Source organism: Corticium candelabrum, chromosome 20 (assembly GCF_963422355.1).
Source record: "Corticium candelabrum chromosome 20, ooCorCand1.1, whole genome shotgun sequence".
Classification (NCBI taxonomy): domain Eukaryota; kingdom Metazoa; phylum Porifera; class Homoscleromorpha; order Homosclerophorida; family Plakinidae; genus Corticium; species Corticium candelabrum.
Genome location: NC_085104.1, coordinates 4,596,143 through 4,610,323, shown reverse-complemented (window position 1 = coordinate 4,610,323; position 14,181 = coordinate 4,596,143). Strand labels below are relative to the sequence as shown.

At 39.2% G+C, this 14,181-nt stretch overlaps 1 protein-coding gene across 1 annotated transcript in view; it reads left to right on the top strand.

The window, feature by feature from the left end:
* LOC134195431 (dedicator of cytokinesis protein 2-like) overlaps positions 1-14,181 on the top strand; it is a 43,122-nt gene that overhangs the window by 27,337 nt on the left and 1,604 nt on the right. The window contains exons 34-54 of the mRNA XM_062664453.1: positions 2,726-2,802; positions 2,859-2,944; positions 3,017-3,048; positions 3,098-3,101; positions 3,164-3,190; positions 8,009-8,107; positions 8,186-8,246; positions 8,313-8,444; positions 8,515-8,622; positions 8,671-8,760; positions 8,817-8,921; positions 8,988-9,074; positions 9,133-9,187; positions 9,249-9,330; positions 9,394-9,478; positions 9,538-9,624; positions 9,687-9,863; positions 11,401-11,484; positions 11,540-11,659; positions 13,651-13,853; positions 13,911-14,132. Coding sequence (XP_062520437.1) covers positions 2,726-2,802; positions 2,859-2,944; positions 3,017-3,048; positions 3,098-3,101; positions 3,164-3,190; positions 8,009-8,107; positions 8,186-8,246; positions 8,313-8,444; positions 8,515-8,622; positions 8,671-8,760; positions 8,817-8,921; positions 8,988-9,074; positions 9,133-9,187; positions 9,249-9,330; positions 9,394-9,478; positions 9,538-9,624; positions 9,687-9,863; positions 11,401-11,484; positions 11,540-11,659; positions 13,651-13,853; positions 13,911-14,132 — 2,023 coding nt within the window. The remainder of the gene's footprint in view (positions 1-2,725; positions 2,803-2,858; positions 2,945-3,016; positions 3,049-3,097; positions 3,102-3,163; positions 3,191-8,008; positions 8,108-8,185; positions 8,247-8,312; positions 8,445-8,514; positions 8,623-8,670; positions 8,761-8,816; positions 8,922-8,987; positions 9,075-9,132; positions 9,188-9,248; positions 9,331-9,393; positions 9,479-9,537; positions 9,625-9,686; positions 9,864-11,400; positions 11,485-11,539; positions 11,660-13,650; positions 13,854-13,910; positions 14,133-14,181) is intronic.

Below are 14,181 nucleotides of genomic sequence, written 5' to 3'. Positions count from 1 at the left end.
TGCCAATGGTGCATAGGTACAAGGCACATACCACCGCAAACGGCAGCTGTTGCTATTCCAAAGTGAAGGCTTGCTATTACGTAGGGAACAAACTTTTTGGTGATGTCACGACGTACAGACGAATGTCAGCACAAAGCAAAGCACAGGGCACCAGCCAATGGGTAGAATACCAGTCGCTCTTCAAAAGTAGCTAAGGTCGTGTGCTAAAGGAGGAGCGGAAAGGAGCGGCAGGTTGTGAGCACAGAGTGAACAAAAAGTCAAAATGGCTGTACCCGTGGAGGACACCTTCCTATAGATTAAATGCTTGCTGTAAAATCCAACATTATACACTACCATAGCTAACATATGACTGTAACTAAAAACAAACTATCCTTGGGTGGGCGGGTGAGCGAGGAGAGAAACAAACACTACTGCAAGTCAACCAGTCTGTGTACACTATTCCACCAATAACAATGTCACTATGTACATCACAAACTTCGGTATACTATCACTCTTTACTGATAGATGACAATCATGTATTTAGCTCTGCTAAATAGTCCATTGCTAGTGTAGTTTTTAATCTCTATGTGGTTGTCTTTGTAGTGATGCTCATCAAACTGTAAGGTATGAAACTTTCATTGATGAGTCGTGGCCTGATTAATTAATAAATGCAGATTTCATGATTTGACCTATTTGTCTGTGTTTGTATGCCAGAGGCCAGAAGTGGTGGCAAAGCCAACTGGCTTGAGTTACACATACACACTTTTAGTTTCATTGCTGTTCTTTTCTGTATTCGTTATGTCGGATGAGATGTTCTCATTTGAGTAGTAGATGTGTGTATTACTGCAGGAGACCTTTACTTATCTGACCCCCGATTATCCGACCCCTCGTTTATCCAACTGTGTTTCAAAGCAGATATGACATCACAAGCCCGTTTTGCACAAGCACAGTGTCAACGTGCAGTAATGGCGACGAAAAAGATACGGAGGCTTCTAGGATTACTTTCAACTGTTTGGGGATTGTAGTTTGCTTATATACTACACGTATTACGTCCTTGTTCAATCATTTCATGAGGTAGTGTATTATATAGTTCAGACTATGTGTACATACTGGGACAAAAAGCAGACTGGAACTCCGGGGTACAGTTGAAACTCCGACGCTTCAACGATTATGTTCCTTTTACTTATCCGACCCCTACTCCTCCATGGCTTGCCCAAAGGGGGTGGGTGGGGTGGATAATTGAGGGTCTGCTGTACTTGACTTGCTTAGCTACTAGTAGGCGGCACAAATGTGACACCAACAAATAAATTACTGTCTAGCTGGTTTACATGACTGCATCATGGGTTTGGTTTGGAGATTTAAGAATATAGGGGAATTGGTTGGTATGGATAGTACTGTGCAATGGTTGTTTTATATGCTAAAGCGTGATGACATATTTGTGAGCATTTTTATAGATGGTAGATCGTTAGCAGTTAAATTATGGTGGATTTAGCTTTATTTTGTAGTGTCGGCTAAGTGGTTAGGAACCACAGGAGCTCTAAGCAACGGAGAGCTTTAGGCAGATACTTTAGGAATTTGGGCCACTAGAGAAATTTTTAATTAGACATATAAGATGTAGAGAACTCAAGAGAGATGGCATTTACAACAGCTGACTGGTACAAGGTTACGTATTTTTGTGCATCCGAAAGGAATGCTTGACTGAATCTTTAATATGGAAATTGTGTTCCCATCATTTTTATTGAACAAAGTAAAAGTCACGAGGATCATCTTAATCTTTGTTCAGTGCATCTTCATGCCAGTAAGTTTTATGCGAGTAGATTCAATCACATTATACGAGTAGATTTAGATTCAATCAAGCTTTGCTTTTGGGAAGTAAAACTGATTTGCTAACACTTTTGTGACTGAATTTTTGTAGTGTTTTTGTATGATAGTGTTTACATTGTTTATGTTATACTGACCACTGAGTGTATATCGTGTTATTTTAGTAATTTGTACTTTTATCACATACATATTATTTTACATGCACTGAACTCAATCATAGTACTTTCAAGATAAGGGTACATAGCTTGTGTCGTGATAAATAGACCAGTCTACTGGAAGAGACGATACTGTGGTCTACTATTTTAAGAAATATATTGCCACAAGTGCAGAGACTGTAGCTAATCTTGTGTTCTTACAAATATATGGGAGCTGTCTGCTGAAATAAGCCAAGGACATGCATTGTCACTCTCAGAAATATATTTGCTTATAAATAGTTTTGACATAATTTTGATAAATGTGGGACATAGTTTTTGCAATGGTGTGTCATTTATTTGGTGTGTTTTCATTGTATTATTATTTCCAAGAAGAGTATCAGAATGTGAAACACATTGTAGTAGTTATCTACTTGCTAGTGAAAGTAATACCCTAAAATTAGGGCGAGGCCAACGGTTCCAGTTATCAATTTTGTTTTGATTTACTATTTGACAGCAAATGTACGGTTTGTAAAGGTGTCTGCAGTCATTTTGTCTCAGGACTACGTACAGTCTTACTGGTTGCTAAAGAGACAGTAAATCTTAACAATGGGTAACTTATGAGTTATTGAAAGCTTGTAGTGTTATCACAGCTAGACTCACTGCATGTTCCATCAATATCTACATATCTAATTGATGGTATGATAGATGGCCATTTTACATTATTTTATGTACTTGTTTTTGCTGTATTTAGCTCACACAGTTGGTAATGTCTATTATAATGATGTGTGTAGACTTGAGAAAGGCTACAATGCCAATCTTTTTTGATATGATGGAAGCTGAAATGAAATCTTGTACAAACTTTAAACAGGCAAGTTTTGTGGATATTACAAGTGTGCAGTGGCAAAATGGAGTTTGTGTGTATAGGTGGAGGATGCTTTGTTTCATCATCTGGATGAACAAGTGAGTGCAGGTCGTGGTGATGAAGACTATCGATGGTTACTTAGCAAAGTGTGAGTCGCATTTGTTTCACTTTTGGTGTCATGTTTGATGTTATTTTATATCAATTACATTGATTTTTATAGGAGATTAGAAAGTTTTGTGTGCTATTTCTTTGGTAGAATTTTGTACTTTTTTTTGGTAGAATTTTGTACTTTTTTTGGCAGAAAAGTAGAACACAACGAAATTCATTTCTGTGTCTGTGTTTGATGAGTACATGCATGGTTTAACAGGTGCATGGTGTGTGCTTTGGCTTTTAGGTTTGAACTGATGCACTAACCATAAGATAAATAAAAAAACATGTCTTGTTTCGGTCTGTAATTTGATAGACTTGTCAGCTGTACTGCATATTAGGAACATTCCTGAAATTGTGGGGAAAAGAGTTAAACCTGGAATTAGAATACTATGTGATATTTAAGCTATTGCTAGAACTTGATAGTTATATATATGCAATAACAAAAAGAAAACTGAGTTGCTCACTTGGTAATATGTGAGTCTGGCTGGTATCAATGTAGACTTGAGTGTGTTTGAGGAATGCTTGCTCTACATGCAAAATTCAAGTACCATAAAACCGGCTATTTGTGCGGTAGATTTATTCGTACGATTTGTGTGACTTTTGCCGACTGCACAAGTTTATCGCCGCACTCTTTACACCCACTCACCACACCTATTTTTCCAATCAATGATCACGTGTCTCTTAGACGTCGTACAACCATCTGAGCCATGTTGAAATTACGGTGTCTTCAAAGAAACGAACCACAAGACGCTAGCAAGTTCCTAGTGCCAGTTTCGAGAGAGAATACAGTGTGTCCCGAATCTTCTTCTTGACGATTGAGACAGCAAATGAAGAGAGATTCGTCTCATCTAGCAGCCAATGCTTAGGAAGACGGAGTGGATCTTGTTTACAGCGAAGAAATATGTGAAGCAATCAGAAATTTGCCAGTGTCTATGGGCCGGTATAGCTCTTTACCTTTGAAAAAAGTGCATGTATTCCTAGTATTTGTTCATGTATAAGTGCACAATTTAAACTCTGCCTATGAAAACCTGCCCAAATTCCTGGAAAGCATGCAAACCTAGCACCGCACAAATAACCGGTCGTACAGTTTTAGGAAAAAAGGAAATATTTGTTGTAAATTTAGTTGTAAGGCCTTTATGATGGTAGTGTGGAATGTTGTCTGTCTATTTGCATAAAGTAGTATGTCACTAGATATAGGTTTGAGATGACAGATCATGTCAAGGAACTCAGTCAATCAGTGTTGTGGATTGATCATCACATTAGTGCATTTGGGAGTGTTGATCATGGACTAATTCAATTTGCATTCAACTAATATCATTGCAGTGTCTCAATGATGAAACTCATTTTCAATTTTATGGTTGACTGCAAGCTATGGTGTAAATAGTGAAGTTGTGTACTTCTTGTTTCATTATATTGAGTTGGAATCACCAAGAGTATTACTGTATTTGTGGCTGTACTAGAATGGTAATTGATCTATTGTGAATGCTATGGAACCCTTGACAGTGGTTTGCTTATCAGTTTTCAGTATGAACAGCTACATGTTCTTGTTTATTTTGGTGCTGGTGCTGCTGCAGTGGGGTCATGAGGGGAAGCTTGAAGCAGATCTTGTTTGCAAGATAACAGACCAGTTTGAGTAGTGTGGCCTGATCTTCATGCAAATGGTCCTCACAGTGGAAGGATATCATCCAGCTATTCTTGATCTTTGGAATTTTCTATCGTACTCACAAGTATCATTGCTTGCACAAGTGATAAGAAAGTCTTCTTAGATCACTTACACACTTCTTGAAGTTTGAAGAGACTGCTTTAATAAGACATACATTCTCAGCTTTTATGACACGGTGAAGAGAACTCATCCACTACTGAAGAGCAATTAGAGATTGTCGGCATAATGAAGGCAGAGATGACAATGTTGCAGTCAGGAATCTTAAGTGGTCATTGTCCATTGTAGTAAGCATACTGAAGAATTATGGAGCACCTGAATTGGTGGCTAACAGTACTAGAACGAGAAGACCTCATAAAGCTACATCAGGACCTGTGTTACTTACAAAGGATTGCTAGAGAAAGCAGATGATTTTGCAAGGTCATCTCTTAGAAGTGGAGCCAATTGTCTCAAAGTTATTTAGCCAGAGGACAACCAGAAGAAGATTGAAAAATTGGGATATAGAGGACAAGCAACATTAAGAACTCTATTAGCAACAATAACAATTGAAGAGAGTACATGGGCCCACAATTACAAAGGCATGATTCATTGTGGAGCAAGAGTGAGGAAGTATAGTCTCGTACTGATGAAAGCATGATTGCCGTAAAAGAAATGATTTTTGCGGGAGGGGCGTGTGATTTCTGTCTTAGTATTTAAGCACTAGTAGTTAAACTACTGTTGATAAACTTTGATATAGAGACTACGACAACATCTCATTACTGCTGACTGTCATTTCTAAACATTTCTCTTTCAAAGTGTAAAGCCACTCATTACATCTTCAGGTGTAGAACTAATAGAATCATAGGGAAAACAAACTGTTGACACTTGTTGGTCTGTATACAAGTGATATGTCTTCTGCAATCACATAGATGAACACCCACTACTTCTGTGGTATATGCTAATTCCACCTCCCTGTTGTCGACGAAACTTCATTTGCTGATAAGCTGCCCAAGGCTACGTCACAGATGGAACAAATAAGCATCTTTCTTGGGGTGCTTTTCTGTGGAAGTAATGTTGTATCGACATTTCTGCCACGCATGCACAATAGAATTAGTCGTGTGGAATCTATTTGTGTGAGTGAAGACTGTCGCACGAAATGCATGAGACTGTTTCTTGCAAATAATTTTTTTACGTTATGCTAAATGGAATTAATGGCTAATTATGTGTTGAGAATATCTGGGGAAGAATGGCTGCCCATGTGCATAGTGAGAACTCTCTAACAAGGGACGTCATGGGTGATTTTAGGAGCAATCGTACATGAGGGTGCTGGCCCTCTTAGGTTTAGTGAAGGTAGAGGAACAGGACAGAATACTTGGTGCTCTCAGTGAGCATTTTTTCTTTCTCTAGTAAGAACACGAGAAGGTAATGAAAACCGATATCTTTGCAGGTTGACAATGCAGCCACCCGCAGTGCAAAGGTTGTTACCAAATGGAAAGATGATCATGAAGTGCTGTTATTAGCTTGGTCTGTTTAGAGTTCTGACCTTACTTTGAAATTTCTTAAGAATTTTAGTTGAGCAGAGAATTTTGCATCCGTCTGACAAAGAGAAATTATTATAAGCCATAAGTAGAGTTGAGTGGCGAAAACTACAGTACCACTGGAACTAATTCAAACGTTGTGTCATCTATGAAAAAAGGATCTGCTGCTGTAATTGAAAAAGCAAAGGGTGTTCTTTTAAGTATTAGAATTGCGTATTGGATATGGAGACAATCCGTTTGTGTACAAGATAAGACTAAGACCTTGTGGTAACTCATTGAATATGACAGCAATGCTGCTTCTAATGTCATGGCTTCTGAGTTGCTTCGCTTATTTTGTCCTGGGTTGAAGAACCTCATAACGATGTTAGAGCATGTTAGGGTTTTTGAAGAAATGGATTGGTCTAGCTTATTTGCAACTGTTTCTGGCTGGTCTATACCACCCAACATATTTGTTGTCATCTTTCTCAACAATCGGTCTCTTGAGTTGTAAATTTCTGCACTTTACGATAAAAATTTGTGTTTAATACATTGGCTGAGCATTGGATTGGCAGAGAGAATGCCTGTTTACATCACTACACCTGTCACATATTGTAGTCTTCAAAATAATATGAAATTGACTAAGAAAGATCATTTAGAGACTAACGACTTGCAACACTTACATCATATGGCATCTTTTGCTGTTGCAAGGTTTAGCTGCTCAATGTGTGGAAGTTGTGGTGAAATTGTGGGCAATCAGTGATTATCACAAAACCCTGTCAGCTGGCCAGTAATCTCCATTTTGGATTAATGAAATGATCCAACTAATGTGTCCTTTGCTGCTAGTGTCAATCTTTTTGTCATGTCTAGCATGCATGCCTAACGTTGCTAGATGTGGGTGTTATGGAGTAAGGCATTATAACGTTTTGACTATTTTACAGAGTTCTTATCAAGTCATTTTCCTCTATGATTAAATTTCATGTTGGTTTTCCTAGAACAAACCATTGGTTTGTCTGTATGAGCTTCCATTCTGACATCATTGCATGAGACTGATTGTCCAAGAGGTTTTGGTTCATTGAACTGTTTATTTCTTATGCATGAGTCATAGAGATACCAAAATGGGGAACATTTTTGCGTCATATTCCTACTTGATTCTCTTGCAGGAAGCAAGTAAGAATTACCATACCAAACCATTGCATTGTTTATTAGATCTTGAGGCCTGGTTTTCAAAGATACCAAAATGTTTTTGGCCACGTTGCGATAGTGTGTGCAGAAAGACTTACACCAACTGTTAGATGTCATAATCAGTAGTGAAAGTATTCTTATTGTTGGAATAGGAAAAGAAAGTCTCATCAGTACTTTACTTGCTAACTTTTTCTAAATGTGTATATCTGATCTTTACACTGTTGCTGTCTGTTTTGCTTTCTCTTTTTGTTAGTGTGTCTTTTGGCTAGACAAACAGAAGTATAAGATTTGTTGCTGTATGGACACCTATTGTGCTGTGTTTATTGTGTATCAAAATAGAAGATTTACCGTAGATAGATAAATAGACTAGTAAATGTTCGTGTGACATTATGTTAGGCGAGCGATGGTGTTCTGTCTTTATTTCTGTCTTCGCTCACCAAAAATTAAGTGTGCTGTTGTACACTTTTGGCAAATTATATGGATGCAACTGTTGGCTGATGATGGGAAAAAATTTGAACCAGTTTTATTGATAATAATGGGTCACTTTCTGGCTTGTGAAATACACAGTCCATAGTTTGGGGCTGCAATGAAAACATGTAACATGCCACCTTATCCTGTCTTGAAAAGGCTTCTAGAACAGTTATTAAGTGCAAGTAGGATTGTGTAAATTTGTTTTGGCTAAATAATTGTGTTGATTGTGACAATATGATGTTTATATTGGCAGACTTACTGAAAGATGTCAAAGACACCCATCTTTGGCTGACACTGGAATAACATTTGGTGAGTCTTTGACTGGTTTGCTGGAACGTCTGCTTGACTACAGGTCAGGAAAGATTTTGTGTTGCTGTGTTGCTTAACACTTTGTAGATGTGCAGTGATATTTAGTGGTTTGCTTTTGTAGATCTGTAGGGCACGGTGAAGAAAACAGGTTCAAACGGACTGTTTGTACTGTAAATCTCTTGGTTCGTAGTCATTTTGATGCTGTTACATTACATTATTGAGTGAAGAAGTTTTCTCTTCAATTATAGACTTATTATCGTGAAATTGGTCGGCCACAGATGTATATTCGTTACATTGACAAACTCTGTGAACTTCACTTGGAAGCAGGGAGCTTTGCTGAGGCTGGGTTCACTGTCTTGCTTCATGCTGACATGCTTGAGGTACTACATGGATTCTGGTAGATGCTTTAGATTGCTGTAGTATAGCAAATGGGCTGTGTCTGCTAAACAGTGGAAAGATGTGGCTTTGACCCCACAGGGTAGACACCCTGCTGAACGTGAGCGTGAACGGAAGGAAAGACTTCTGAAGGAAGCGATAAGTCATTTTGACAAGGGAAAGGTAAAGTGGCATGTTGTTGATCATTTATTTATCTAACTGTTTATGTAGGTGTGGGAAGAAGGCATTCGGTTATGCAAGCAGTTGGTAGAGCAATATGAAACTGAACTATTTGATTATCGTCGACTGAGTCAAACTTTGGTATTATATTGTACTTGAGATATAAGATACTATTTCAGTTTATGTTGTTGATGTAGCAAACTCAAGCAATGTTCTATGACCAAATAACAAGTGGCGGTAGAGGTGAACCTATCTACTGTGCAGTAGGATTTTTTGGGCTTGGTTGGCCACCATTTTTGAGAGTACTTGCTTTTCTTTCATTGGAATTTCATTGGAGTGCAGCTGATTGAGATAACTTTTGTGTTTAGAACAAGCGTTATGTTTTTAGAGGCATGGAACTGGAAAAACTGCCCGGGTTTAACCAGCGTCTCCTGTCTCAGTGCCCGCAAGCTCAAGTATGTCAGTCAGGTATGTCTTGGCAATTGCTTCTGCAAAGTGTTTTCTGTTGTGTAGCTGATGCAATCACTAAATCCTCCTGGTGATGACATTTTGAAATCTGATGGTCAATGTAGGGCACACTTAGTTATTGTTAGGTAAATGTCTGTCTTAACTTGCGCATTGCTTTGTAGACTTGCAGGTTTGCAGCGTTTCTCCTGTGCCTGAAATTCCGGAAGTGTTTCAGCAGAAGAATGCCAAAAATGAAATTACACAGTTTAGTTTATGCATGATGTTATATTGTACCAGTTGGCAACGTTAGTTTGTCAAAAATATTAGCTACTACAAGTTCAATGAGGTGAAAACTTTCACATTTTCTCGACCATTTCATCGTGGCAAGAAAGACAAGGAGTTAGAATTCAAGGTTGGAGTGATTGTGGTGTTAATAGGTGCAGGTCATTTGAATTGTTTTATGTATTGCAGACTTTGTGGCTAGAGAAGAACACATTGACAACAACCAGCAAATTACCAGGTACCTTGAGCTGCTCTGAGATTGTGTTTGCAGAAAAGGTAGGTATTGATTGTATTGAATTGAAGTCTGGCTTGCCTAATTTTGTAACTTGTTGGTTCAGGAGGAATTGAGTCCTCTTAAAACTGCATTGGAGCAGATGACATCGAAGCTGCTTGAATTACGCGCAATCTTAGACCAATATCAAGCAGATGCTACTCTTAATATCAACCCTTTGAGCATGCTTCTGAAAGGAATGATTGATGCTGCTGTTATGGGTGGATTTAGCAACTATCAGAAGGCATGATGTTGTTAATGGTCAACTAGTACTCTATGTTGTCTGCATGCTTCTTTGCCTTTCATTTATTTGTCACACATTCTACTGACATTTCTAGCACAACTGCTTGTCTTCTTGTCTACCTATCTGTTGAATTGTCTGGTGTTCTTAGATTGCATGATTTATTGGCTGATATTTATTGTGTAATATGCCATGTATGGTGGATTTCAAACAATTGATAATATAATATGTTAAGATTTTTAATATTGAAAATGACTATATTGCAATGCATTCTTTTGTAGCTGTTGTTGCTCTCTTGAAAGCAATAAGATATGTAGAACTTAGTTGTGAGTGCTTATTTATCTATGAGAGGAAGGAATGGCAATGTAGGTGATATTGCAAGACAGAAGCAAATTGATAATGTGAACAATGAAGATTTTGAAATAAGACTGGATAGTACTGAACAAAGCTTGCACACTAAGGGTATGATGGTTGTGGAAGATTGGCAAACTTTCCATAATTGAAGATGAAAAAGTGTGCACTAGAAGTTGGAACTTGGGCTTTTGCATGAGCTCTTACCAAGCTTATACAATACTAAGTTGCAATCTGAGTAGGCTAGAAGCCAATGCTACCTGACGCCAGTAATTTTTTTTACAGTTTATTGTCTTAATGAATATTTTGAAATTTATCAATTTTTGAAATTGTTTGCAGAGCATGCAGCTCACCAAGTCCTTTTTTGCATTGATGGCTTACTAGAAGCATGAGTCTGAGTTGCTTGGATAATATGAAAATGGGTTTTTAGTATTGGTGATACTCACCAATACTGAGAACAAAAAACTTGTGCAACTGTTCAGAAGTAGTTTATCGAAAATTTGATTTTTTGCAAATTGCATAGAGCATTGCGAGGAGATATTTCTAAGACTAAAGTTGAATGAGGGGTGTTGTTAAGTGTAGTGGAAATAATACTGGCTGATTGATTGTTGTAAATATTACAGTCACTGGCAAAGTTGACTGACAGTATGAAGTACCCTTGTGTGGCTAATGTCTCAGCAGGTGAAACCATTGTTCACATTCACTTTTAGTTGCTTGCGTATCTTAGAATTTGAGGTCATCACAATAACAGTTGACTTAGCAGTTAGGTTGAGCTGTCAATAATTGTCTTTTTGTGTGTAATGCATGTGCTGCGTAGTACGTAGAAGTCATGAGGGCATAATAGACATGTGTCTTTATTATTTTATGTTGTCATGTTGTAATCACAGTTGGTTTGTATTTGCTACAAATAGTGAGAGTCTCTTTGAGCTAGCGCTGAGTGTTTGTACTTGTGTACTGTATCTGAGCATTCTTGATGTTCTTGTACGTGTGTGTGTGTGTGTGTGTGTGTGTGTGTGTGTGTGTGTGTGTGTGTGTGTGTGTGTGTGTGTGTGTGTGTGTGTGCGCGTGCGTGCATGTGAGTGTGTGTGTGTGTGTGTGTGTGTGTGTGTGTGTGTGTGTGTGTGTGTGTGTGTGTGTGTGTGTGTGTGTGTGTGTGTGTGTGTGTGTGTGATGCATATTTATATGATAGGTTTTCTTTGTATCCACATACCTTGAAGAGAATCCTGATGATCTAGACATGCTGAACAAGCTCAAACAGTTGATCCATGAGCAGGTTGGAGATCTATTTACAGGATGTTTGTTGTTTGTGTAACATTATTTGTGTGTAGGTTGAGTTACTGCAGGTCGGTTTGTCATTGCATAGTGAACGTGTACCACCAAATCTCAAACCGTTTCATGAGAACCTGGAGAAGTGTTACAAAGATATGCAAGTCAACGTGGCGAGAGAAGTAACCTCTGTTACTGTAGATTTAGTGTATTGTATGTAGTTGCATGCACTTACTCAGGCATTCACTGCAAGTGGGTTATACCCTCACACATTATGCATGGACTACAACTGACATAGTTTGAGTTATATTAGACGAGGGAATCTTGGAGTAGGAATGAGGCTGAGTCACTCACTTGCCGATGAGTGTATTTCAGTAGACTATATTAGGGATTTTGTTTATTTATGCACAGTAGTCTGTGGTATTCCTAAAGTACAAAGCCATGCTGGAGACTGCAGCAGGAGCATGCTTAGTCTAGCTACCTAGCCCCTCTCACCCAGAAAAGAAGAGTCTAGAGAGTTTAGGGCAACTTCTGGTGTGCTCTAGTTGAAAATCAGCCAGAACAATTGAGCAATTGATTGAAAGCGCAGTTTCGCCCTGGAGGAGGGTGTGTATGGCATCATCAAAAGTTCTAACTGTCTTGTCTGGTTTCGTGTTGCTGTATCAGATATTCTTGTGGCCACTTCAACAGCAGCTGAATGAATGGTTACTTATTTATGACAAACAACATGAAGTTAGTGCCATTTCATATGCTGTTGAGAAATCTTGTATTGTTGCTGACTAGTTCCTTAAATTTCTCATTCGATCTTCTCCAGCTGTTTGAAGCAAGACAAGTAAATATAGCTTTCTTGGCAGTACAATTGACTGCTTGGGTTTGAAGATGGTAGAAGACGTGTGAGTTGAGCAGCCACAGCATGTGTGAACAGCTCAGTCAGGGCAACCACACAATCTCTACTGCTCTGGGCTTGATAAATGGAGTAGGGTATGTTACACCACTACCAAAGTGAGACGGGGTGCATGATCATGATTATAGCTATCTCTATGTGCGTGTCGAACTCATGTGATATAATAAATGATGTGTGCAAGGTTAGGGCATTGACATTTCACGAAGCACACCAGCAGTCAGCCAAAGTCTCTAGACCTTTTCTCCCTTCTGGGTGGGAGGGGTAGCTAGCTGGACTAGGGCATGCCTAGGAGTTTGTTCGAATTGTTTTATTATTGAGCTTTATAGTTGGTGGCAGAGGTGGTCTTTTAGTACATGGTATGGTAGAACAGTTAGGAAGTGGAGTAATTTCGTCAAGTAAAATATCTATTGATTCACAGCATTGTTGAACACAATACTTCCAAATGTACCTGACATGTGGAGGGTCTTGGCTTAACTTAAATCTGAATACACAGAGAACTTGCTTCATGCAAAACTGTATGTGCAAAGAAAGGTGGTAAGATGGTATTCCTAATCAATTCCTCTACGAACTGTCAAGTAAATCACCCAAGATTACAATTTGTAGTGCTCAACCTAATGAGTGACAATTTTGTGCTGTACATTTTGTACAGGTCATATGTATAGGCTCTGGTGATCGTTTGGGTATCAGTAGGTAGGTAGTTGGTACTTGTCTTCATTTTATTATGCATTGGGGTGTGCAGTGTGTGTGTGTGTGTGTGTGTGTGTGTGTGTGTGTGTGTGTGTGTGTGTGTGTGTGTGTGTGCACGCATGTGTGTGGGGTGTGTGTGTGTGCACGTGCGTGCGTGCGTGTGTGCACGCATGTGTGTGGGGTGTGTGTGTGTGTGCACGTGCGTGCGTGCATGCGTGCACGTGTGCTTGTGTGTGTGTGTGTGTGTGTGTGTGTGTGTGTGTGTGTGTGTGTGTGTGAGAGAGAGAGAGAGTGTATGAGTGTGTGTGTGTGTGTGTGTGAGTGTGTGTGTGTGTGTGTGTGTGTGTGAGTGTGTGTGTGTGTGTGTGTGTGTGTGTGTGCATGCGTCTGCACTCAGACTTCCACCACGGTTGCTTTTATTATTCCTGGTGTTAAAAATGCAGAGGTTAGTTTGTTGGTTTGTGCAATGTACAGTGTCCCTATCACTTTCAGTTGTTGCAGTCCTGGTGTACACCTACATTAGGAATTTATTGAATATAAAATTTCCTTGTTGATCTGGTTAGTCAAGAAGAATTTGTTTAGATTCTTACTGAATCTGATTCGCCAGCAACACGGCGTCGCCAAGTGAGTCGTAGTCAAACTGTAGCAGGGAGAGGAAGTTACAGAGAACCTGTTACTCCACGGCCAAGTCGATCACCTGCAACCTTACGATCTTCAGTAGTCGGAATGCCTTCTTCGGAACGACATGGAAATGAATTTGCTGTGCCATTACCCATGCAGAACAGGTGTATCATATTTCTATATGTTTGGTGACTTGACATGTGCATTTACCGACTGTTCAGGGCCCTACCACCCCTACCACCAGGGGGAGACAGAAATACAATAATGCTTCTTCCAAAGCCAAGACCAACTCGCCACGCATATGAAATGGTTCGATCAGGCTCGGAAGGTAATCTGCTTGGAGGAACAAAGGAGGGAGAAGAAAACAATGCTGAAGGTGAAGAAGACAGATATGAGACCTTACAGCCTAACAACACTAAGACTCTGAGACACATAACTATGAGGTAGTGAATAATTTACTGTAGCCTTTTGTTTAGTTGGTAACATTTCTCG